General features: G+C 42.5%; 1 protein-coding gene across 4 annotated transcripts in view; it reads left to right on the top strand.

Annotated features, from left to right (window-relative positions):
• pam (peptidylglycine alpha-amidating monooxygenase) overlaps positions 1–22,632 on the top strand; it is a 34,036-nt gene extending 11,404 nt beyond the window's left edge. Inside the window, exons 11-28 of one of the 4 annotated variants that reach the window (XM_056402899.1) lie at positions 412–492; positions 577–653; positions 1,535–1,638; positions 3,246–3,439; positions 3,547–3,603; positions 7,723–7,998; positions 11,037–11,166; positions 12,275–12,391; positions 12,487–12,559; positions 12,989–13,199; positions 14,994–15,197; positions 15,934–16,049; positions 16,521–16,617; positions 16,802–16,852; positions 17,060–17,317; positions 17,976–18,035; positions 18,690–18,909; positions 20,568–22,632. In XM_056402899.1, coding sequence (XP_056258874.1) covers positions 412–492; positions 577–653; positions 1,535–1,638; positions 3,246–3,439; positions 3,547–3,603; positions 7,723–7,998; positions 11,037–11,166; positions 12,275–12,391; positions 12,487–12,559; positions 12,989–13,199; positions 14,994–15,197; positions 15,934–16,049; positions 16,521–16,617; positions 16,802–16,852; positions 17,060–17,317; positions 17,976–18,035; positions 18,690–18,868 — 2,285 coding nt within the window. In that variant the 3' untranslated portion in view covers positions 18,869–18,909; positions 20,568–22,632. Of the gene's footprint in view, positions 1–411; positions 493–576; positions 654–1,534; positions 1,639–3,245; positions 3,440–3,546; positions 3,604–7,722; positions 7,999–11,036; positions 11,167–12,274; positions 12,392–12,486; positions 12,560–12,988; positions 13,200–14,993; positions 15,198–15,933; positions 16,050–16,520; positions 16,618–16,801; positions 16,853–17,059; positions 17,318–17,975; positions 18,036–18,689 lie in introns of all 4 variants that reach the window. The other 3 variants (XM_056402900.1, XM_056402898.1, XM_056402901.1) reach the window with 3 other exon arrangements.
• The last annotated feature ends 2,019 nt before the right edge of the window (positions 22,633–24,651 follow it).

The raw sequence follows: 24,651 nt of genomic DNA, 5'->3' as shown, positions 1-24,651 counted from the left end.
ACAGCTGTGCGTGCTGTTGTGTGTGAAAACCCACATGTTGACAAGCATCAATATGTTATGTCACTGTGATATATCCCTCTGTCAACACTGTTAAATGATCTGTTGTGCCGCACTTTACTAAAGGCTCTTGTCCATCGTGTTGAGTCAACATTAAACACTGACGCAATATTTTCCTTTGTGGAGGAAGTTGTTGGGTCAAAGCAGGTGAACACAGTGTTGTACTGGTACGTTACTCAGGTCTAACTGCAGGAGATTAAAGAACAGATCCACATCTAGTTTCCAGTTCACTTTACACCTGATCGTCGACCTTCACATGTTACTGTTGGAGCAGATAAAGGACTGGAGGGGCTGAAAGAGGCTGTACAGAGGTCACAGAATGGGCCTTAACATCCTCTTATTTGTCTCTGTTAGTTACCAATGCAGACGTCGCCTGTGATTACACTTCACATCCCATCTACCCCTTCGCCTTCAGGACCCACACACACCACCTTGGTGAGTCAAACCACAGAACTCAGTCCGTTTCAGAGAGACTTGTATCGGTATCAGCGGTAGTCTGGATGTGTGTTTGTGTTACAGGGAAAGTGGTCAGTGGCTACAGGATCCGAGATGGGAAGTGGAGCCTGATTGGACGACAGTCCCCTCAGCTACCACAGGTATGTCATCACATCAGAAGGTAATTAAATACTGACGTCTATCAGTGTCCTGGTAGCTGATTGGTTAAAGGTTCAAGGTGCAGCTCGTACGTTCTGAGTGATTTTTAGTGATGTTTTCTGTGTGATGCCAAAAAGGCTCCAACTGAGAAGGTGAGGCAGTCCAGGGAACAAAGACAAGAAGCTCACAGGAAACTTACAGAAAGTTCTGGAAACTGAAAGGGGCTACACATACACAGAGGCTAATTAACTAACGAGACACAGGTGACACAGGAAACTGGCAGGAAGAACACAAAGGCAGGAAGTAGGCTAAAATAACAGATGTATAAGGAAAATAATTTCAAAATCAAAGTCTGATTTTATTTGTGATGATCAATACTTCCTCCAACTCATACTGTTTTGAATTCTATCATCAAACACCTCATACATATTTTATTCTGCTCCTGTTAGCCCTTTTGTAATTACAGCATTACACTGTTAATACAAGCTCAACACGTCCTGTAAGCGTTTCAAATTAAAATCCCTCTAGCATTTCGGTGGACAGTAACACCTTATTTTTTAACAGGGCTTTTATTGTGAAACATTTGCAGGCATACCATATGCAACAACAGGATTTAAGAAAGACGTGCCAAGTACTTCAGATAAATAATCCAGAACAACAATGTGTTGAAAATGAATTCATTAAATTAAAGTGGTAGAAATTAACATTTATTTGTTCATGATGACCACACCCCCAGCCGTTACAAGAGACCCAGCTTTAATTCACTCCTAGTTTTTATTTGATGAAATCCAGTAACACATCTGAATCCAACCAGGAACATATTGATCACAACAGTGTTTGTGCTGTTTGCTGTTTGCTCAGCAGTGATTGTGTTTCTCTCCAGGCTTTCTATCCTGCCAACAAGGAATTGAGTGTGAAGTACGGTGACACCATCGCTGCCAGATGTGTGTTTTCTGGTGAGGGCAGAACCTCCAAAACCTACATTGGGTGAGTTCTGTTGGTGAACCTGAGGCACCTAATGCATGACTGCAGCACACTGTAGATGACCTGTAACTCAATTCAAGGTTCTGCTCAGTCCACTTGAATAACAGATGAGCTCTTGTTGCTCTCTGTGGTCTGTGTTTGTATTGAAATATAAATGTAAATATAAATGAATCACAGGTAACAACTGGAACACTCTGCCTGCGTTGCGTGTGCGTTCACACCAACTGCTGGCAGAGTGCAGCTGTGTTGCCGCTGCTGCAGCTCTCTCTCTCTACATAGAGTTTGCCGGTTACTGGAATGTTGCATTTCTTGTCACTATAATTAATTTCTGATTTATTTTTGACAGAAAACAGCTCTAAAATCACTGTAGTTTGTCACGTGCAATCTGATCGATCTAACGCGTGTATCAACGAGGTTGTGTTGTGTAGTGTGTCTTAAAGCAACGCAATGGATTTCACTACGCGGCAGCAACCAGCCGGGGCGCAATTTAAATTTTCAACAGAGAAAAATTAATACTCAGCTGGCTGCCGTAGGCATCGCAGGTAAACATGAAGAGAGCAAGGCGAAGTTTGGTGTCGGAGCTGAAAAAGCTTATTGTAAACATTGCAAAGCCGTGTATAAGCGCCGTAGCCTTGGCTTGTAATTTTTGAGGAGGTTTGGCTCAGAACCTTGGGCTCCACTGTCATTAGGAGCGCCACATATCTTTTTTGTTCTTTTTAATAGTTCAACAATTAAACTTTAACTGCCTTGTTTAAGAGGATTGTTGTTTCTTCACACTTGCAGTCTGGAAGGGAGGGAAAACATGGCCCAGTGAGGGCACAGCCCATTGTATTCTACAGTGGTACAATATAAATAGTGTTAGTCCCTGAAGTCAACCCCTAGTAGTTCAGCAGGATGGCTCGAGCTGAGCTTGCCTCCTCCTGCTGCAGACACATGGTGAGAATTCATGAGAAGACCTGGCTGGATGTGGAGTGACTGTATGTCCAACATCAAGCTTTAAAATGTTCAGTCTGCTCTCTTTGACTCTGAGTGCCACCTGCTGTTGTTGAGGGTGAAATTCTCAGGACATAAATCCTCAGCAGAGTCATGGTGGGAAGATTGTGCCAAAGTCACGTGATATTTATTTGTCTTCGTGGGACATGTTTTTTTGTTCTTGCTGTATTTGTTTCTGAAGCATGACATATTAGAAATATTTTGTGGAACATGAGGTACATTTTGCATTTGCAAAAGAAAATGCATTAGTTAGTTAATGTGGTTTTTGCATTTGCAAACCACTGTTAGTGAATCGGAGGACATTTGTAAAACATGCTTTGTTTGTTTGTTTGTTTTGGTGGGAAATTATCTCCATAGATTCCATAAAGATGATCTGTCTGTTTACACCTCTGTGGTCAGATGTTTTCAGGTCGTCTGTCACGCTCTCGTGATATCTCAGAATTTCTTCACATTTGGCACAAACATTCATTCGGACTCAGAAATGAACTGATTAGATTTTGCTGGACAAAAGTGTAGAATTCTGTAACTGGACTGGTTGGTGAAGGAATACAACCACAAGGCCGTGTTTCTAGACGAGCGATATATTTATTGCATGTCCTCTTCTGTTTTGTCTGCAGCGGCACCTCTGATGATGAAATGTGCAACTTCTACATAATGTACTACATGGACAGCAAACATGCGATCCCCTTCATGAACTGTATGGAGACGGGCTCCAAAGAGCTGTTTGAACATATTCCAGCAGAGGCCAGTGTTCCCATCGCTGTCAGTCCAGGTCACATGAACTCCATGATGCACATGGGACACTCAAAAGGTACAAAGGCATCACATCACATCTAACCCAGAGTTACAGTATTCAGTGTAGCATGTTTGACTTGTTCTTCTTCTAATGTGAGATTCAAACACACCTCTCTCCCACAGATCAAGGTAACAGATCACCGCTGGATGCAAGCAAAGCAGACCAGGTTCTGGATCAGGGTGAGTTCAAGGACAATAAGCTGCACAAGTATTCACCCTCGCTTCACTACAAAAGCCCATTCCCATCTCATTGTTACATTCACCAGTAACTCAGTGACTGTCATGTCCAGACTCCTGTCCAGATTTACTGAGGTTAGCTGGAGGCGTAGATGTGACACATGTGCCGTATGTATCAAACATTCGCAGCAGGCTGGAGTATCAGCTTGTGTCTCATTTGTGTGTTCAGTGTGTATCTCACTCCTCATTGCATGTAAGGCAGGATCACACAGACAACAGGAGACATGTTAAAAGAGGATGATTCCACTGCATTTACAGAGGTCATGTTATTTCGACTGTCCATTTTCCCTACCTTTTAAAACCAGACACAAACGTGGCACAGGCAGGATTTACAAGAGACAGAAGTAAGGTTGTAGTGGCAGAGATAAATTAACATTAAGTAAAGGCATGAATTTAACCAAAACCTGATTACTAGAAACAAAGCTGGAGGGAGAGATCCTCAGACTCAGAGGTGCTGACTCTCATCCCAGCAGCTTCACACTCTGCTCCACCCCAGTGCATGCTGGAGGTCACAGAACCACATCATCTGCAAAGAGCAGCAATTCTGTGGTCCTCAAACTGGACTCTTGTCCTCTCGGCTGTGCCTTCAGATCCAAACAGGATCAGTGACGAGGGACAACCCTGTTGGACGCCAACACCAACTGGAAACGTGTTTGACTTCCTGGGAATATGAACACAGCTCTCACTCAGGTTATATGAGGACCTTGTAAGCTTGTAGGTCCTGGTACCCCATACTCCTGCTGTGCCCCCTCAAGACTCACTGTGGGAGACTGCCGTTACTGTAGTAACCTTACAAGATTTTGAGTTGGTCACTGTTCCGCAGCCAGGATTGGTACTTCTGGATCTCAGGTTTGATAGTTGGTTAGAGCCTCATTTCCTGCTCCCTGGAATAAATTTTCCTAGCGAGGCTGTGCAGAGTGACACCTCAATGATGGAGCTAAATCTTTAAAAATATATAAAATTGGGGCGAGTAGCTCAGTTGGATGAGCATCCGCCCCATGTGCAGAGGCTACAGTCCTCGCTGCAGTCGGCCCCGGCTCGAGTCCCTCATCGGACAGCCCTTAGCTGCATGTCATACCCCCTCTCTCTGCCTCCCCATTTCCTGTCTCTCTCTACTGCACTGTCAATAAAGGCACAAAAAGCCAGAAATAATAAAATTAAAAATATATATATATATATATATATATATGAAATTCAGTTTACTCTTCATCATTATGAAGTATTGCCTTTAGATTGATGAGGGGAAAATGACTTTAAAGGATTTTAGTGGAAGACTAGATGAAGGGGTCTGAAGACTGTCTGAATGCTTTGTATATTCTAAAGATTATTATAGATTTATTTTATGAGTTATATTTTGGGTTACAGTAACAGTTGAACCACAGCCAAAGTGAATATTTAGTAATGAAGATCACTACATTTCCGAGCTCAGTGATCATGTCCCTCCTTATAACAGCTTTGCTCCGGGGCCTGCAGAAGATGAAGCTCTGGATGTGTATTTGGTTGACTCAAATTCTCATTATGAAATATTAAATATTGAGATTAACTAATGGTACACCACTTACACTTTGATGAGATCACTTTAATTAGACTATGCAGTAGTTTTTCAGCTGACACTGGTCTGTCCCTGCAGGCTGTGTGTGATCTGTCTCCATTGTTGTCGCACACTGTCCGCATGATACAGTGTGTAGAGTGTGTGCATTGCGTGTTTTTTTTCTCTTTTTGATTATTTGTTTGACTCTGGTAAATATTGTCATTACGTCCCTACAGGTCGTTCACTTGTCTGAAGCATAACCTGGAGCTGGTTTCACAGAGACAGACTTTGACTGTGTCTTAGATAGAACAAACAGCCAGACTTCAGATAAACGTATAAATTCATCTGTTGCACAGAGCAGTTTGGTTCTTGACTATCATGACAACTAAACTGCTTTAGTTACCCAGAGTTCTGGGTAAATTGAGACTTTTCAAAATAAAAAAATGGCCGACCTAGGAACAACATCCAACCACTGAGGAAGAAAATGTTTGTCTTCTGGAAGAATTCAGAGTGAAACAATAAAACCAGAAACCATAAAATGATGAGCCATATTTCCCTGTTTTCTGTTGTTGGGGGCTACTGCTCAGTGCAGGTGTCACTGATTGCTCCCATGGTAACATTGGTCTCAGGCCTGAGTTAGCCTGGGGGTAAGATGTCTTATGTTTCTGGCTTTATTTTTGTGAAATGGTCTGACTAACATTAGACTAATTCATGAGCAAAATGAAAACTGGACCAACACTACAGACCAGTCTGAAATATCTTTGTGAAACTGGTCTCACTGATCTGAATCTGCTTTGTCTTTTGACTTGTGTGGTCATCATTAACTGAAAGAGTTGGACATGATTAGAGCTCCTTTGGCTGAACACTGATGACTGAGCTTTTGCTCATTTATAGATCAGTACTGGATTCAGATTTAACTGTTCAACAGCTGGTGGTGACGGTGTATCAGGTAGTGGGGGAGACGAACCTGGTCAACTGACACCTGTAGTAGGGTGAACGGAGAATAACTGACAGTCTTTTGAACAGTGCACAGGGTGGGAATGATTTGTGTTGTTTGAGTGAGATGAAGAAATCTAGTCCAGGAAGTTCAGTATGAGAAACAGATCTGTGAACGGAAAGGCTCATCTGACACCAGGACACTGAACAGCAGTTTATACAGCAGTTTATGGAGTGTGCGCTGACTCTCATGTGATTGGTCACTGCTGTCTTGCTGGACGATGCCGCATTGCAGCAAAAGTTGGTCCTGGTTCAACATTTTTGCAGAGTCCGGACTGGCTCCACTTAAATTAAAAATGGGCTTGTCGTTCTGAACACGGCCTTAGAATGAGATTTGGCGATTAGAGACTTTTGTACTTACAGAATATAGTAGATTACTCCTTTCAGGTGAAGAATGAGTCACTGCCAAGTGAAGGAGTGACTGGGCAAGAAGGGTCTTGGTCAGTGACCAAGAACCCAGTGGCCTCTCTAATAGAGCTTCAGAAGTCCTCTGGGAGAGACGAGTCAGAAGACAGAGTCTGACTGACAGCATTTAAAGACTCTGAGAGCAGGAGGAACAAGACTCTCTGAACTCCAAACAGGATGTCCACCTTTCAGCTCCACAGTGACTGTCCCTGAGTGTCCCAGCCAAAATCCAGACCTTAGACAACCTGTGGAGAGACCTGAAGAGGACGGTTCACACTTCCTGTCCAGTCTAAATCTGAGAGGATCCGTCAGGAAGATGGACCAGATCCAGGTTCAGAGTTTGAAGAGGGGGTCCTACAAAGAACTGGATTAAAGGTCTGAAGACTTTTGTTAATGAGAGTCTTCAGTTTTTGATTTTTAATGAAATTGCAAAAACTTTAATGAGCAAAAATGGTAATTTTATCTTTTTGTAATTAAGTGGCTGATTGACCGTCCTGACCAACTGAGACAGTATGTATTACCTTATATGTATCGCATGCACAGGAGGTCGAGACAATATGGAAACAAAGTCTCATGTGTAGGGCTGCTCCCTAACAGTCGACCAAACCAGAAGAATCTTAGTCTGTCGTGATTGGTCGGTTGATTTAGCGTTGTGGAGTGTCGAGGTGCTATTGCACAAACTTTAGCCGAGCTGATGAATATCTGAGATCTTTGAGATTTACTTTCAAACCAACAACTCTTGATCGTACGTCTGCTGACTCCAGTCTATCATCCTCTCAGACACTGATAGTCTGTGCTCCAGGCCGGCGTCTCTGCTCCTCCCACCCCTCCCTCTCCCTACTCTGCTAAGCTCTGTCCAGCCCTTTACCTACATCCTCATTGTGTTTGCTGTCTCAGCTCATGCAGGAATCGAGAGTTTTCTAGCCTGTGAGTCGACGCTATGAGCTAACAACTGTCCCTCTTTGGAGCCAGCTCTTCATGGGCCCTCTCTCATGCTCTGTCATTTTTCTCTGTCAGTCCTCTTAACTATACTACTGCATTTTCCCTGTGTAGTCAGGACTTTACTTCCAGCCTTCAACCTCCTTGTCCTCTGTTTCCTCTCTTTCCTGTCCTTCTGTCTGTCTGTACAGGTGACCTCTATTCTCTCATGTCCAAGCTGCTAGGCCAGAGTAAGGACATAGCTCACATTCATAAGTACAACCCCAGCGAGATGCAGAGAGCCCAGGCTGAGCTGGTGGCTCAGATTGATAGCTTAATACAAAATACAGACCTGGGCTCTCCCAGTGCCACATTAGCCTTCCAGACCAGGGAGGACCCTGTTTTGGTGAGGGACAGAGTCCACAAATTCCATCAGCTTGAGGCCACAGCCAAGTCCCCAGGAAGCAAGCTGCTAGCTACAGGACAAGGTGGGTCCTGGTGTTTTTTTTTTTGTTTTTTTTTTGTTATTTTTTGTCATTGGTGCTGAAAACATCTATTTTTTCTTTGCGTGGTCCAGTATGTAACATACATACTACATGTATGTTTGGACACACCTTCAACTTTTGAATGCATGTTCAGACTTTTTTTATTGATGAAATTAAAATCAATGAAAAATGCATGTATGGATTAGTATGTGAACCTTATTGTTTCACGAGGTCTTTTCCTCCCTGGCTGTAGCATCCTGTGTTTCCTCCTCATTTCTGTCTCCTCATCCCTTTCATCACTGTCACTCACTGACATTCACTCAAACCAGCCCCCACCATTGCAGCCTGGTGCATTTTTTTAAAGGTCCCATCCAGTCTAAAGGTAGATGTCTATTTAATTATAAAGCAGGTCTAGGTTCTATATTAACACTGTGAAAGTATCAAAGCCTCAGTCCACTGAGAAATGCACACAGCCTGTATTCAGACACTGAGCCCAAAACCAGCCAACAGGACTTCTGGAACTTTGTGATGTCACAACAAAGCAGTCACTGCTCTCAGCCATGCCCCAAGCCCCGCCCACCTGGACCCATTATCCAAATCCATTTGCCTGACATCTGCTATATTTATATAGATCAGTGAGAAACAGTCAGCCAATCAGAAGAGAGGCTCAGAGGCTCCTGTCTGATATCTCAGTCATCTTCCCCTTGGAAACAGCCAAAGGCCTCGTTTGTTTTGGCTACACTTCAGTGTAGAAGGTTGTTGTTGTTTTAAAGGAGGTTTCAGTGTTTCTCACCAAAACAAATCAGGTGTATTCTTGAAGTCTAACAGACATGCCATGTATTTTCTTTCTCATAAAAACATTGTCAATGTTGCTTCAAAGTTTAAATCCTGCACTGTCACAGGTCCTTGAAATATCTTAATTTTCTTATAAAAGGCCTCAAGTCTTTAAAAGTCTGAATTGTCTTAAATTCAGATTAGACCAGTCTTAAATATTTTTTAGTCACCATGAGATTTCCTGGTATGTGCGTCCTGTATGGATTTAGATCACACAGTGACACTGACTGCTGACCTGAGTCCATCTCTTCTGTTCCATCCTCTTCATTTGGTAAAACTACATTAGAGCCAACTGGTGAAGAGCAGAACAGACAGCACATTCACCTTATCTTTATTTTGTGGTCCAGACGTCATCTTAATGAAATCCGCATTAATAAAGGTTACTTTATTAATGACAGCAGCTGAGCTGGATCACTGACTACATCAACATTTAACATGAGTGGTCACGGAGGAGGTTAGAGACAGCTGAAGGTTGTTTTCTGCTGTCACACAGCTCAGTTCTGCTGAGTGTCGGTCTCCTCCTGCTGTACTGTGTTTTAATGCAGCTGACATCATAGTCTTCTGCTTCTGTTGCCACAACAGAACAGGTATGAAGTAGTGACTGAGTCGTGGCTCATGAACACTGCAGGTTAACCGGGCGTCGTCATGGTGTTGGCTGACAACATGACTGTTGTCATGGTGATCAGATGTTATAACGGTGTCTTTGTCTGACAAAATCATAATTAATACATGTTAATGAGAACAGCTGTGTATTCAGATAATTCAAATTTAAAATATCAGGGAAACATCACAGAGCAGTTTACAGAGGATAAAACTGTGGGACTGACACTGTTCAGAATCTCCCTCAGAAATCTGTCAGGATAACATGTAGATCAGGGCTCTCCCAGTAGCTCACCCAAAGGTTCGGAGAATATAGTCTGTACAAACCATGGATGTGTAGTTCAGACTAACAGCAACACAACTTCACTCAGTAAATCTGCTCCAACACACAGATAGAATCTTCTCATCAGATGTATGGAGGTTTATTTACAGTGGTGTTTTCATGTCTGTTCAGGTCTGACTGAATCATGACTCGGGTTTTTGTCTGATGTGAGTTTCACATGTTTTTGGGTGTTGATATTTGATGATTGTTAAATAATCTTAATGATCTTATCTGGTTTGGTTTGGAGATCAGCTGGAGTGTTTTGATACGTTATTGATACGAATAAATGTAACCAGTAATATAAGACATGAGGAGCCTTAAGTTTGTCAGGACAGTAGTCAGTGATACGTCTGAGGTTATAAGGGCCACGTAAACACTGAATATGATTGGATGTTACTAGTTACTGGTAGTCAAGCAGCTGATGGTGAAGCATGAATGCAGTCAGCTGATGTGAGTGCTCTGCTGACATCACGCAGCGCTCCGTTCTGTCCATCACTACACAAAACTGTTAAATAGAAAACTTTGCTTCAGTTCACAACAGTCCCACATCACTGCCAGTGCTGCACTGATCAGCTGATCCATCTCATTACGCCTCAGTTAAACTGACTTGTGAATGCGTACACGGACAACTCTGGACATCACAGATGTGTAGATATTTTCACTTATACTTCACTTGGAGGAAATGTTCCACACATGTGCACTGATCTCTGTCAACACAAGTCTCTGTCATAGTCAGTCACAGAACATCTGAAGGAGCTGAAACGTTCAGTCTGCTGTGCAACAAATGTTTCCTGTCCACTTTAAAACAGTGAGGGAAACCAACACGTCCAGATCCTGTGGACATGAAGGGTTACTCATATATTTCTGGCACCTCTCAGGTGGATTGTGGGAGATTATCACATCTCACCCCTCTCCCGCTTTTTAATGTGGCTGTTTGGCACAACTGTAAACCTTCTAGCTTTGTAATGAGATGGAAGAACACATCATAGGAATGAGTTATTTACAAGTATAACCTGTTCTCAGAGCTTAAAGAGCAAACTGTTTGGATTTATGAGGAGTTGAGTGTAGTTCAGTCTGCAAGAAGCAACATGTTGTTGTTGTGATTGACGTGTGTGTTTGAATGTTAACTCATTTCAACATTGTGTGGGTGTAATTAACTGAGAGAAGAAGACGCATCTCTGTGAAGCCTTTTTGTTAACTGTGTGTGTGTGTGTGTGTGTGTGTGTGTGTGTGTGTGTGTGTGTGTGTGTGTGTGTGTGTGTGTGTGTGTGTGTGTGTGTTGTAGACTACCATCTGGAGCCAGTGTCAGGGTGGCCACAGAGTTCTCTGCAGCTGGGTCAGGTATCAGGACTTGCCCTGGACTCAGATTCTAACCTGGTCATTTTCCACAGAGGAGACCACCACTGGGGGACCAAGTGAGTTACACCACCTGTCTGTGGGTGCAGGACTGCCGTCAGTCCATCAAACTGAACAATATGAATGAATATTGTTTTAGATGTCATGTGAGTTGCTCATAGTCAAGGTGTGACAATCTCACAATAGTAAGATCTTATTGTTGCAGTCAAACTGTGACAATAAAAATCAAACCTCACTTTGCCAACAAACAAACACAGTCTTAGTTAAGTAAAGCACATACATGTTACTGAACCATTCTCCCTCTCCCATTGGCTTTGGCAGATGTTGGCAGAGCAGTTAGCAGCAGCTTCTATCCAGGCGTTAAATCATATCATCATACACATCACGCTTGTATTTTTTAAAATCTCCTAGTAAACCTAACACTCTATCTTGTTGTTGGGTCTTGGTGAGTAATTCTGTAAACTACAAACAGAAAGATTTGAGGTCATTGTTAAGGACGAGCTCTATAGGTTACTGATATCAGATGTCACACATCATCAGAAGCATCAGGCACATAGTCTCTAATGGTGTGAACAGCAGCGTCTGACATTCAGTCATATTGCTTTGCTCTGTGGTGACTTTTCTAAAGTTAATTACTGAGTTAGCTCAGCATCATTAACATCTTATGAGTATTTACTGAGCTGTGTTTCCATGGCGAACTAGACGTGTTCTCTCCTCTCCCTTGAAATGTCCAGATACCACCTGGACATTTCAATTAGAGAAACAAAAATACAGCTAGAGAGCGGAGCGTGAAAAACTAATTCATAACTGATAACGCTGCTGCGTGATAAGACACTGACAGACAAGACACAGTAGCAGAGAGTTCTTCAGACATCTGGGCAAAGAGAGAAACATCCACAATCTGTTGTTGTATTTTTTGTCCCATGATGCCATGACTCCCTTGTGCTGCGAACATGCAGTCAGGTGTGTGAGTGAGTTACTGTGGTTACGGCAGCGCTCTTTGTCTCTATCGCTCTGAAATGTTCTCATGATTCAATAACAGGCTTTTAGCCTTTAAAAAAATCATGAATGTAATTCACAGGGGAAATCCTCCAAACATAGAGAAAAATCACTTCTTCTCTCCCTGTGGATTCACTTATAAAATCAGCTGTTTTCTTTGTTCTTCAGCTCCTTTAACAACCAGGCCAGGTACCAGCAGAGGTCTCTGGGTCCCATCCAGCAGTCCACCATTCTGGTTGTGGATCCAGCTAAAGGCAACATCCTGAAGGCTTCGGGCAGAAACATGTGAGTGACAGTGTGATGACGGAGATGAGTGTGACGTTGTATCACAGACAAGAGTGACAACTGTCATGTAATGATTCATGTCTGTGATGTTTCAGGTTTTATTTGCCTCATGGAATAACTACAGACAAGGAGAATAATTACTGGGTCACTGACGTGGCTCTTCATCAGGTAAGATACTCTCTCCACACATTATTGATCACACTATCAGTTTATTGATAATGGAAACTCAGAAAGTAAGTAATCAATGAATTACAAAAACATATTTACACTCTAGCATTTTTAATACATCCTGTAACTGTGTTTAAACCTGTCTTCATTTGTCACCATGAAAGTCACAGGTGTTCATCATCAGGTGTTAGATATTATTAGGGGTGGGGTTAGGCAGTGGAAACTATGATCAGTGTTATATACTGTAGAACAATATTTCTTCAACAGTTCATAATGATGATGAGCTAATGATGAAGTATCAACATCATCAGTCATTATAAACTGTTTAATCATTTGTCAGTCAGTTCTAATGCTTCAGTATTCAGAACAGACTCAGGTTTGATACAACAGGACCAGTGAAGAGCCCCTCCCCCTCTGTGCTCTCACCAGGTGTTAAAGGTGAGCAACGATGGTAGAGACAGTACCCTGCTGGCTCTGGGAGAGGCCTTCACACCAGGAAGTGACAGTAGACACTTCTGCCAGCCCACTGACGTGGCCGTGGACCCAGAGACCGGAGACATATTTGTGTCTGACGGATACTGCAACGCCAGGATCCTCAGGTTCTCTGCTGAGGGCCAGTACCTGTCTGAGTGGGGAGCAGGTAGGAACCGGACTCCTCACACACCTTTTTGTTTTAGTATGTTTTTGGGGACCAGTTATTGACATAATGCAATCTTCAGCCTCTTACCCATCACAACTGAAAACCTGACCCCGACCTAACCCTTAAACCACATCTCAAATGGACATTTACACTTATGGGCTCCAGCATTTTGGTCCCCACAAAGCTGGTGGACCCCATAAGTAAAGTGGGCTCCCGGTTTTTGGAACCCATGAATATAGTAAAACAAGCCCGTACACACACACCTGCATGTGTTAAAGCAGGTCTTGTCAGACCAAGGCTCCTGGTTCAGTCGTGTGTTAACAGAATGAACATTCACAGTTTCACCTCCCTCAAATGTAAATGACCCAAATTTCTTCTGTTGTGTTACAGGTGTTATTTCTGTGTTTATGTCCACTTTTCCTCTTTCTGCATCTGTTTTTAACACACCCACTAATGAGTCAGTGAATGTAACAGACACACTGACTCAGGGGAACATGAACAGGAACGCACCTTTGGGCTCACTACTCACCGCAGCGGCTTGGGTCTTAAAATCAGAATGAATTTAACATTCTGACAACTGACAGTAACAGTGGTCCAAGTCATATAGACGCTACGTTTCTCTACAGTTTCATAAACATAGAACTTTAATGTGAATGAATGTGGAATAATTACATTTTTAGGTCAGAATACCTGCACCTGCACCAGATCATTATGATGATGAGTCATCATGGCGGCTGATTCACTGAGAGCGCTGATGATTTTTTTGTTTGTTTTGTTGTTTATTTGTTTCGTTCCTTTCGTTTCTTCGTCATGACTGTTTAACCGTGACACTTTCTGCAGTTTGTTAGTTGTTAGAAAACGTTGTCAGTCCAGCAGCTGTCTCATGGTCTTTATGCAGATCTCTGTCCAGGTGAACAGCCTCCATCACCTGTGTTCCCCTGTCCTTCCAGATGTCACAGCTCTGTGATGGATGGTTTTAGTTTTGCTCCTGGGAAACAACAGCTGTGTCCCAATTTAGGGGCCACATCCTTAGGAGGACGCGGCCTACGAAGGTGGGGTTCTTCGTCAACAGCTGTTCCCGCCCTTACCATTGCATCAGAGAGCGCAGCTCCTGTCGCCTAGCAACTTTGACGACACAAAATTTTTTCCACAAAAACTTGAGGTTTTAAGGCCCTTGGTTTTAACAGCTGTTTCGTTAGCTGTTGAACTGAGCTGAAACCCAGAACTTACATTTAACAGTGTAACCCTCAGGCTCTCTGTCAGTGTTGTTTGCTGCCAAAATATTTTCATTACCATTGTGTGCTGGATATTACATTACCAGCACACAATGAATCTTGGGATTGATTGGACCCTGAAGGATCCACATGTTGGAGCCTTTGCTGTCTAATAAAATAAGGACGCATTTGAAGGAGCCTTTGAAATCGGACAGACTAGTGGCACCACTGGGACGTGGTCTGCAGGATGAAGCCCCTGAAATGGGACTCAGCTCATATAGTGAATCAAACTTTCCCACAAATGGAGCAAAACAGGAAACCTTACACAGGGTTAGAGAGAGTTTGGTGAATCCGACTGATGAAATCCTGACCGAGCAGTGAGATGTTTAGTTTGAGTCGTCCTGTTTGAATTTAATTTGACCTTCTTTAGCTGTGAATCTGAAAAACTGGTTCAGCTTCTTACATAACATGACACCGTAAGCTTCTGTTGTACTATGTGTATATATATTTATATATTTCAGTAGGTTTACACACCGCTGGACACACCCTCAGCTCTCTGGTCTCATGTCTCTGGCTGCAGGCTCGTCAGACAGGAGGAGGCGGGTGCCGTTCCAGGTCCCCCACAGCCTGGTGTTCCTCCCTGACAGACGGGAGGTGTGTGTAGCCGACAGGGAGAACGGACGTATCCAGTGCTTCATCGCTGAGACCGGAGAGTTCGTCAAGGAAATAAAGAAGGAGGAGTTTGGAGGGGAGGTGTTTGCCATCACCTACAGCCCTGCTGGAGGTGAGTGAAGGACTGAGCTGGGCAGGACCTTCATGGAACAAGTGGACATTACAGTGAATGAGAAATTCATAGGAAAAATATTTATATGTATATCTTTTTAATAAACTTGCATAAATAAATAAAATATATATTGATAACATCATATAAAAATGTATAATAGACATTTATCCTTTTATCCAGAGGATGTATCAATGTGATAATTATATATCCTCTTATAGGTGACATATATAGCAACATCACTCTTAATACAGGGACATATATGTTAAATATTACATTTCTGTATGAGTTAGAATAGAAAACAAGGGCCACCATGTTGCCAGGAGTTGAAAAGAAAAGAAATGTGCTGTGCTGCAACTGCAGCCGCCTGAACACTGAAGGCACCTTGCTTCCCGCAAGGTTTTAATGTCATGTGACATGGTGACGCTGCACAGCGCCAGCAAAAGCCTGACAAAATTTCCAACCAGCATGCAATGTGTTAATAAGTCCAGCATCACGTCAAGTCGGCGCTGCGCATCGTCACATAAAGTCGAACACATCTAAAGATGCTGATGTGATCGATACGCAGGGATAAAAGTCAGGAGATATTAGCTAGAAATGCTCCTTTAACACTGTGTGTGTGTGTGTGTGTGTGTGTGTGTGTGTGTGTGTGTGTGTGTGTGTGTGTGTGTGTGTGTGTGTGTGTGTGTGTGTGTGTGTGTGTGTGTGTGTGTGTGCGTGTGTGTGTGTGTGTGTGTAGAAGGCTTGATCTTTGCAGTAAATGGAGAATCTCCGTATCACTCAGCTCCACTCAGAGGGTTTGTTATAAATTACTCAACAAAGGACATTTTGGATACGTTCAGCCCAAACAAGAAGGTAAACACACACACACACACACACACACCTCACTCATTCAGTCCTATATATTCTGTGGTGTAGGCTGTGTATGATTAAACACTCATTCATCATCTTTGCGGCTGTTTTGACGTAGTTGTTGGTACGAGGTCTCGACCTCCTTCACGTACATGTGACAGATGTCCAGTTATTACATCCTGTCTCTGGTGGTCGTCCACAACTCACAGAAACCTTTGTGACTCTCATTCTGTTACCTGAGTAGCAGGTGAGACGTACCTGTCCAGGTTTGGTTTCAGTGTTCCAGTCTGTGTGATCCAGAAAACCTAAAGCAGATTAATTACATGTATCTACTATATGAATTAGAGACTGCTGATGCAAACACAGGTCAGAGTTAACCTCGTTACAGTAAGTTGGTTTGTCTTGCTCCGGACCTCTACATGAACTGGACTGCGATGACACCGGCCTTTAATCTGTGTTTTCCTTCATCTGCAGGAGTTTAAAATGCCTCATGACATCGTGGAAACCAGGGATGGCAGCGTGTTTGTCGGAGATGCAGGCAGTAAATCAGTCTTCAAGTTCACCACTGAGAGTAAGATCAGACCGGACGTTCTCCGTCTTAACTTGTGTGTGTGCGTGAGGTCAAACAGATCCACTGTTTTCTTCAGTGTTTGCAGAAGTTTAACTGCCTTCCTGTAATTTAACTTGTGTATAAGAGTTTTATTAAACTCTGTCCACCACCACAATTATAATTTTTTTCCTTCTTAATTTTCCAGAGTCTCATCGTTCTGTAAAGAAAGCGGGAATCGAGGTTCAAGAGCTTGAAGGTGAGTGTTCAGAGTTTCACACTGTGTTCATCATGTTAGTATATGTACTTCCTGATGCTGAGGGTGTTGCCCGATGCTGCTGACAAAGAAACACACACACACAACAGTGGAATATGAGACACATCAAAACACATGCACACAATGTTTAACGTACAGGCCATTACATCAGAGGCTCGTCACCCTGATAAAAAATTTCTCTCTGTGTAGAAATGGAGACGATCATCCAAACGAAGCTGAGGCCTGAACACAACATGTCGAAGACCGCAGCCGTCCAAGAGAAGCAAGCTGTGGCTCAACCGCCTCAACCACAGAAACAGAGAGAGGAGGAGGAGGACCAGAAGAAGAAGAGTGCAGTGAAGCCCAACAGAGGGGGCGGTGTACTTCCAGCCATCATCACCACACTGCTGCTCATCCCTCTGGTGCTGGTCATCTCCATAGGAGTCTTCATCTGCTGGAGGAGGAACAGTATGTATGACGGTTAGATGCTGTAGTGAAGAGGGTCCGTCAATAGACCAGGCCACAGACCTCCATATGGCAGGACACGTTTTATATATAAATCAGTGGATTTTGTCCCCAAACAATGAAGTTATTCAAGAAGCGCTCCTCAGTGTGCGTTTGGTGCTTGTAAATCAGTTTTGATAGTAAGTGGTATCTGAGGATATGACCTGCACAGTTTTAGTCCACAGGACCAATCAGGACGAGTTTATGTGACAGAGGAGCCGTAACAATTGGACTTGGAGAGAAACATCTTTAAAGCTTTTATAGCTCTACGATTGAGGAAGCTCTTGAGTTAGAAGATATTTGTTCAGAGCAGGAAAAAGAAGAGAAAGAGCAGGGAAAGAAAAGGAAAGGGAGAGAGGGAGGGAGGGGAGACACAACACCAAGATCAACGACATAAAGGAAGCCGATAGAGAGTGTGTTCGCATCTTTCTTACACAGATCAGATGATACAATGAAGCATAGGCATTAATGTAAAACATGTTTACCTTTTAGCTTTTACTCTAAATACAAAGCTTTTCCTGAAAATAGGAATGAACCCTGAAACCGGTTCACTCTGCTCTGTGGTCTTTTCTAACAGCTGGTCAGTGTTCAGCTAAATATTCTGAATATTGTATATTTTCAGACCGATGTGAGGTGAAAACTGAACCCAGTTCTGTGGGAGGGATCTTGGGAAAAATACGAGGTAAGTCATTTCTGACATTAAGATAATTTTTACCCATTGTATTTTCACTTGTGCAGGTAACCGGTTCTCTGACCTGTACTATGTAATTTCTATGACCTCAATCTCCAAACAAACATGGTTTCTCTACACACCAGTGGATCTGAATTTCACAGGATGACATCAGTGTTACTGAACATTGACAGTACATGCAGACAGACAGAGAGTAGCTCTGAACAAGAACAGCCTGTGCTTGTGCAGTCATCTAGCAGGCTACACCTGTTAGTACAACATCCACTGATAACTACCAAATAGATTTTCTCAGCTACTGTGCTCACACATTTGAGTTACATGAACATTTCCATTTCTTTGACAGCCGGTGAAGCTCGTAACATGATTCACTCTGCGATCTGAAACTAGGGATAACTGGTCTCAGACCTATTTTTCGGCCCCAATCCCATCCTTGAAAGGTTCAGAGGAAACACTTTTTGTCATATTTGCTGAAACTGTCACTCCTGACAGCTTAAAAAACTTTTAATACTCTAAGTATATTTTTCTTATAATACTAATGTACCTTTAGTTAAGAAAAACTTATGAATTGAAGGTATGTATTCTTGAGTCCTTGTTGAGAAGGATACATCGGTCTGTCAGTGACGTGTTGCTTCCTCCTCTGCTCAGGTAAAGCGGTGGGCACTCTGAATCTGGGGAACTTCTTTGCGTCCCATAAGGGTTACAGTCGTCAGGGTTTCGACCAGCTGAGCACCGAAGGCAGCGACCAAGAGAGGAACGACGAGGACAGCAGTGACTCTGAGAACGAGGAGTACTCTGCTCTGCCGCCTCCTCAGTCCTCCTCCTAGACGCTCTGGGCCCAGCCACCTTCTGCTTACATTGCCAAGATGTATGTTATTCATCAAGTGTGTAACTGTTGTGTTAGCTGCCAATCTTATTGTTTATATATTTAAATATATACTGTATATAAAATAATTTGGTATAATTTAGGCGGTTTATTTAATCTTTATTTAATTTAGCCGAGGTCTTGATACAGCCTCGGTGACACATTCACACATAAGAGTGTCAAAGATTTGTTTCCCCAAATCAAACAGCATTAGTGGAATTATTATAATTATGATCAGCACAATCCACAGGGACAAAGATTTAGCCTTAAAAGAGAAGAAGAACCTGCTGATGGGCTCAGATCAGTTTATCCTGGAGTTTCCCTTGTTTCAGGAACTTTGTCTAAATTCCTGAAATGAGTTTTTTTTTTTTTTTTTTTTTAATGGAAACAGGTGAAAACACGTCTGAGCTGGTGACTGGACTTTTATTTTGAATTCATGAGGAAATGTACCAAACTTCACTGAATGACTTTTTTAGAAGGAGAATTTCTACGACTGAAATGTGTTTCATGGTCAGTTCACGTCTTCATTCATTCACACTGACAGTGACCTGTTTGAAAACATTAAGGGTTCTGTTTTCATGGTGGAGCTGTGACCAGCACACTGACAGCTTCCTGACCGTGACATTGGTGAGAGAGGGGTACACACAGGTGGGCTCACAAAGAGAAACCCTGGTATTTTGGGAGAAGTTGGGTCTTCAGAGCTGAGTTCTTGTCTCAGAACCACATCTCTGGAGCAACGTCACACTGCTGTCAGTTTGTAGAGTTTGTCAACAGGAGCTAACTAAACGCTTGGAGAGAATGTTTTAATGAAACACTCTTCATTGGTGCATGTTGATGAGTTTAAGAGCAGCTTCATTAAACCATTAAACCCCTGCAGCCTCTGACTGTGCCAAACCAGAGCATGGTGCCATCACACCTGGCCATTCACTGTGTTTACCTTGATTACAGGCTGCTACAGAACAAACCACTCACCTCCACCTACATCACACTGGTCAGATGTCAGCAGCTCATGAATCTGTGCATCAGCTCCTCTCCAGGTTTTTAGTTTAAGTGTCATTTCATATGATATGATGTGACCACACATGAGACAGTAGTTATTATATTATTTAGTGTATTTATGAGGCAACACCTCCTCTGATCTCTGTTCACCTCCATCAGCTCTTCTACACTTGGAGCTGCTGCACATCCATGAACGAGAGCAGCAGGTGGAGACGCCCTCACGTCTCTGGTTCTGCTCTGTGTTTATTAGGGCCACGGCCTCTGTGCTGGTCACACTGTTTGCTCCATTAAAACAGGGCCCTGAGGAAAAACAGGAAACTGCTGTTGTCACCTGTTTAGTAGTCTACTGTTTATTTTATTGCTTTGTGTCTGAGTCTGGACTTGTGTTTTAATGACATGTAAACATGTGAGTGAGACTCAGTTGAGCAGAATCAGTTACAGAAGTTTGATATTTTATGATGATTTTACAAACACACAGTTTAACAGCACTGATGAATATACAGCTGAGTTTACCCGGAGAAATGCATCCCTCCCTGCATGAATCTCTTCCATGTAGTGAAGCTGTTCACAGCGTAACTGAAGCTGAACTGCTCATGTTTTACATCGGTGACATTTCATTGTAATTTTGTGCCTTTTCATGTGTGTATTCTGCCTTTCTTCAGCACCTGCCATTACAACATGTATCACGGGATGAAAACAGCTGCTGCTGCTGCTGCTAGTAGAGCTTCTACTACACTGATCTCTCTTCCATTCAAGATATTAATAGATATATGTCTATATTTATGTTTGTGTGTGTGTGGACTTGTAATTCTGTCGCTGTGAGGACCACTTTGAGTCGTAGACCTGAACCAGTGAGGACGCTGTCCAGTCTTCAGGTTTGAATCAGGTTTAGATCGGGGTAAGGGGCTATGGAATGCACTATGTCAATGAGTGTCCTCACAAAGACAAAAGTGTGTGTGTGTGTGTGTGCGCATGTGTGTGCGTGTGTGTGTGCGCGTGTGTGTGTGTGAGAGAGATTGTGATTGTGTGTGCGGTGCCAATCTAACATTGTTAACAGCCAAGTCTTAGCACTGTCACTGTTGATAATCAAACTACAACTGAAGAAACAGCGTGAACTGAGAAATGAACATCTGACATGTGACTTAAAGGAGCAGTCCGTCTGTTTTAGCTCCTACAGAACGTACTGTACTTTATATTTCTGCTCTCCATTTGAAACACATGCTGTCCTTTAGTCATATAATTAACAGTAATGAACATTGAAGTTTAAAGCGGAATGAAAAGTCAGCACCATAGATTGTAAATAAATATGGACGTAGCCTCTGTGATGTCCCCCACAAGTTCCTAAAGAGCAATTTTGAAGCTCAGAGTGAGCTGCTCCACTGTCACCATCTTGGCAGTGACTGACTCCGCCCCTAACTCCCAGCTAATCCTAAATTGGGCAAAGAGGAGGGGCATGTGTGGAGCAGAGACTTTGGTGTATGCTGGATTATGGCAAGCATATACTCAAAGACACTCAAAGAGGCCACGCCCTCAATTCTACATAACTTTAAGGCTTAATAAAACAGTTTCTGTACCAGGCTGTAAACACGTTTATTTCTGCTGTAAAGTTGGACATTTAAACATCTATGGGGATTGACTCACTGTTGGAGCCAGACTCTAGTGGTCATTAGAGGAACTGCAGTCTTTGGTTCTCCAGTGTTGACTTCATTTTTCAGCCCCAGAGGCTGATACTTGGTCTGCACTGCATCACCTAACATTACAGGTCTGCAACTACCAATTATCCCATTATTGATTAATCTGGCAGCTGGTTTCTTGATCACTTGATCAATCAGCTCATCTATGAAATTTCAGAAAACATTTATAAATACCCACATATATTCCCCAGAGCCTAAACAGCTGGAATTGTCCTTTAAATGTTTGTCTTCATATTTTGAATGGATCCACATCAGAATCCAGTTTAATGAAAACATTCCACTGGGCTCATTTATTGATTTACGCTGCAGTGACTGTATCATGTAGGACAGTAATGATGTAGGATTAGACTCAATGTCAGGACTTGCACAGTATAAAAGGGCTAGGATTAGGATTCTTTACCATTTATCTAGATAACAAAAATCTATATTGTCATTATTCAGTTCAGTCTGAATAGTTTCCACCAGAATCTAACATTCCTCAGTTCACGCTCTCCTTTTCTGTCCACTGCTTCAGACTTAACTTCAAATGATGAATGAATAATCGATCATTTGTGATTGTATAAATGACTCATTTATGAGTAGAACGAATGGAAAACTGAGAATATGGTTGGAAATATCAAAGTAAGTTATTCAGTGAAATCTGGTGTCAACAAACACGAGTCGCCCGAATAACAATGTAACAACTAATATAACCATCAATAGAAGCTAATTCCCAGCACACGCCTCATAAACAGTCACACACAGAGAAACACAGATGTGTTGTTTGTCCATTCAGAACATTCAGTTTCAGTCTGTATTCTCAGGTTTCATTTCATCTGCTCACTCCTTCATTCCCAGCTCTTTTCATCCTTCATCCGTCAGTTTGCCATAAAGTTTGAATGAATGATTTCCTCAACAGCATGCCAGAGAAATGCATTCCTGATGTTGCAGTCACTTGTGGGCTATCTGATATTTATTGTAACACACTGGTTTTGCTGCAAGAGTACTATTTTCAGTAACTATGTTATTTGTGTAATAAAGTGTCTGCAAAGCATCAGAGTGTCCCAGAGGTTGTTGTGTCAGACCAGAGGTTGGATGACTGATGATTTTTCTTAAGACATCTGGTAACATCAACCAGTATGCTTCTTCAGACCATAAACTGTAAATAAAGATGGACGTAGTCTCCGTAACGTCATCCGCAGGTTTCTGAAGAGCAGTTCTTGAAGCTGCTCCTCTGTCACCACCTTGGCGGTGTCTGGCTCCGCCTAACTTCCAGCCAATCCAAAGATGGACAAAGAGGTGAGGCGTGTGTGGAGCTGAGACTTCATCGAGGTGCATGATTCCAGACTGTGACAAGTATAGCTCCCGTTAGCACTGTTAGAAAGCTAACCCAAAGGTAATTCATTTCCTGGCTAATTAGCTAGTGAACTACCCACCAGTCACTCAAAGCGGCCATTCCCTAAATTATGCAGAACTTTAATCCACAATAAAATGTAAATGGGTGTGTTATATAAAGATTCTCCCCAGAACAGTTGTCATGAAGGAGGAAATTAGCTCTAGAGACCAAAACTGTTTTTGTACCAGGCTGTGAACATGTTTATTTCTGCTGTAAAGTCATTTGGTCTTCTGTCAATGACATCATATCCTCAATGTGCTTTTATCTAATTTTCAGCCAAATACACTTTTTACACCTTGGGGGTTTTCAGCTCTATGTTTGAACCAGTCTGATTCATAAGTTATCAGAGAAACAATCAGAACAAAGGTTAGCATCAATCTCAGCTCCAGCTCTTCCCTGAGTCTCTGTCCTCCGTACAGCGTCGCTCAAACTCTGACTTTAAATGTCAAACTGCTTCATTCAGTGTTTTTAATGGTTAGAATCACCAGGTCTGTTTGATTTCCTGAACCACTGACACTGAAGGAATCCAAACCGAGAGGAGCTTACGGTGATGGTGGTGAAAACAACAACTCCCATGATCCCACACTATTTCATGACGTCATCCAACGCTGTCTTGTCTTATTGTTTCGATTGAGACCCCTAGAGGCAGAAGTTATTGACTGTGCGTCTAATATATGATGGAAGTGATGGATTTGTCACTGATGACGATGGAGGCTTGATGGAGGTGTCATCTTTACCTCCTTTATGTGATGGATTTTCTTTGAACCGTGTTGCGTAATTTTGAAGGAAAACCATGGTTTAATATTCTAATAGTTTTGACCTCTAATTCTGAGATCGGGGAGCACAGCAAGACAACACAGTCTGATATAAGTGATGAGATAATGTATCTAGACAGTAATGTGGAGCTGCTGTGTCAGGTGCAGATCTAAAGACTGTGTGAAAATAACATTTAGATGTTAAAATGTAAAAGTGTAAAAATGTATATATGTGTGTTTGTGTATATATATATATATATATATACACACACACACACACATATACATATTTCACACATATTTTAGTATCAGAAGTACAACCATGTCAGTTCAAGTAAAAATAAAACTGCAGTGTATCAATCTCTCTGTTCAGGAGGTAATTGGCTGCAATCTGCCACTCCTCCAGGGCCTTTTGATAACAGCTCTGTATAAGTGCAGTCATTTAGCATGTAAACCTGCAGGACCCTGTTGAAACGGCTCCAGGATCTGGTTTTATCTCAGTCGTCTCATTCACCAGTGAATAAGCAGACGAGCTTCAAGCTGACATCACCAGTGGCTCATGGGATTAGGTCCAATAAGCTGCTTTACGTTGAGAATAGAAACAATAAGAAGTGGAGCAGACGATGTGGACAGTGAGGAAACGCAGCAGCTGCTCTCAGACACAGATACAGACTCATACAGACACACAGACACATACAGAGACATACAGACATACAGAGACATACAGACACACAGACACATACAGAGACATACAGACATACAGACATACAGAGACACACAGACACATACAGAGACATACAGACATACAGAGACACACAGACACATACACAGACATACAGAGACATACAGACATACAAAGACACAGAGACATACAGAGACATACAGAGACATACAGAGACATACAGAGACAAAGACACAGAGA

The sequence above is a fragment of the Seriola aureovittata genome, chromosome 18 (assembly GCF_021018895.1).
Source record: "Seriola aureovittata isolate HTS-2021-v1 ecotype China chromosome 18, ASM2101889v1, whole genome shotgun sequence".
In the NCBI taxonomy this organism is placed as follows: Eukaryota; Metazoa; Chordata; class Actinopteri; order Carangiformes; family Carangidae; genus Seriola; species Seriola aureovittata.
The sequence above is the reverse complement of the archived record's forward strand: the minus strand, read 5'-3'. Positions and strand labels throughout refer to the sequence as shown.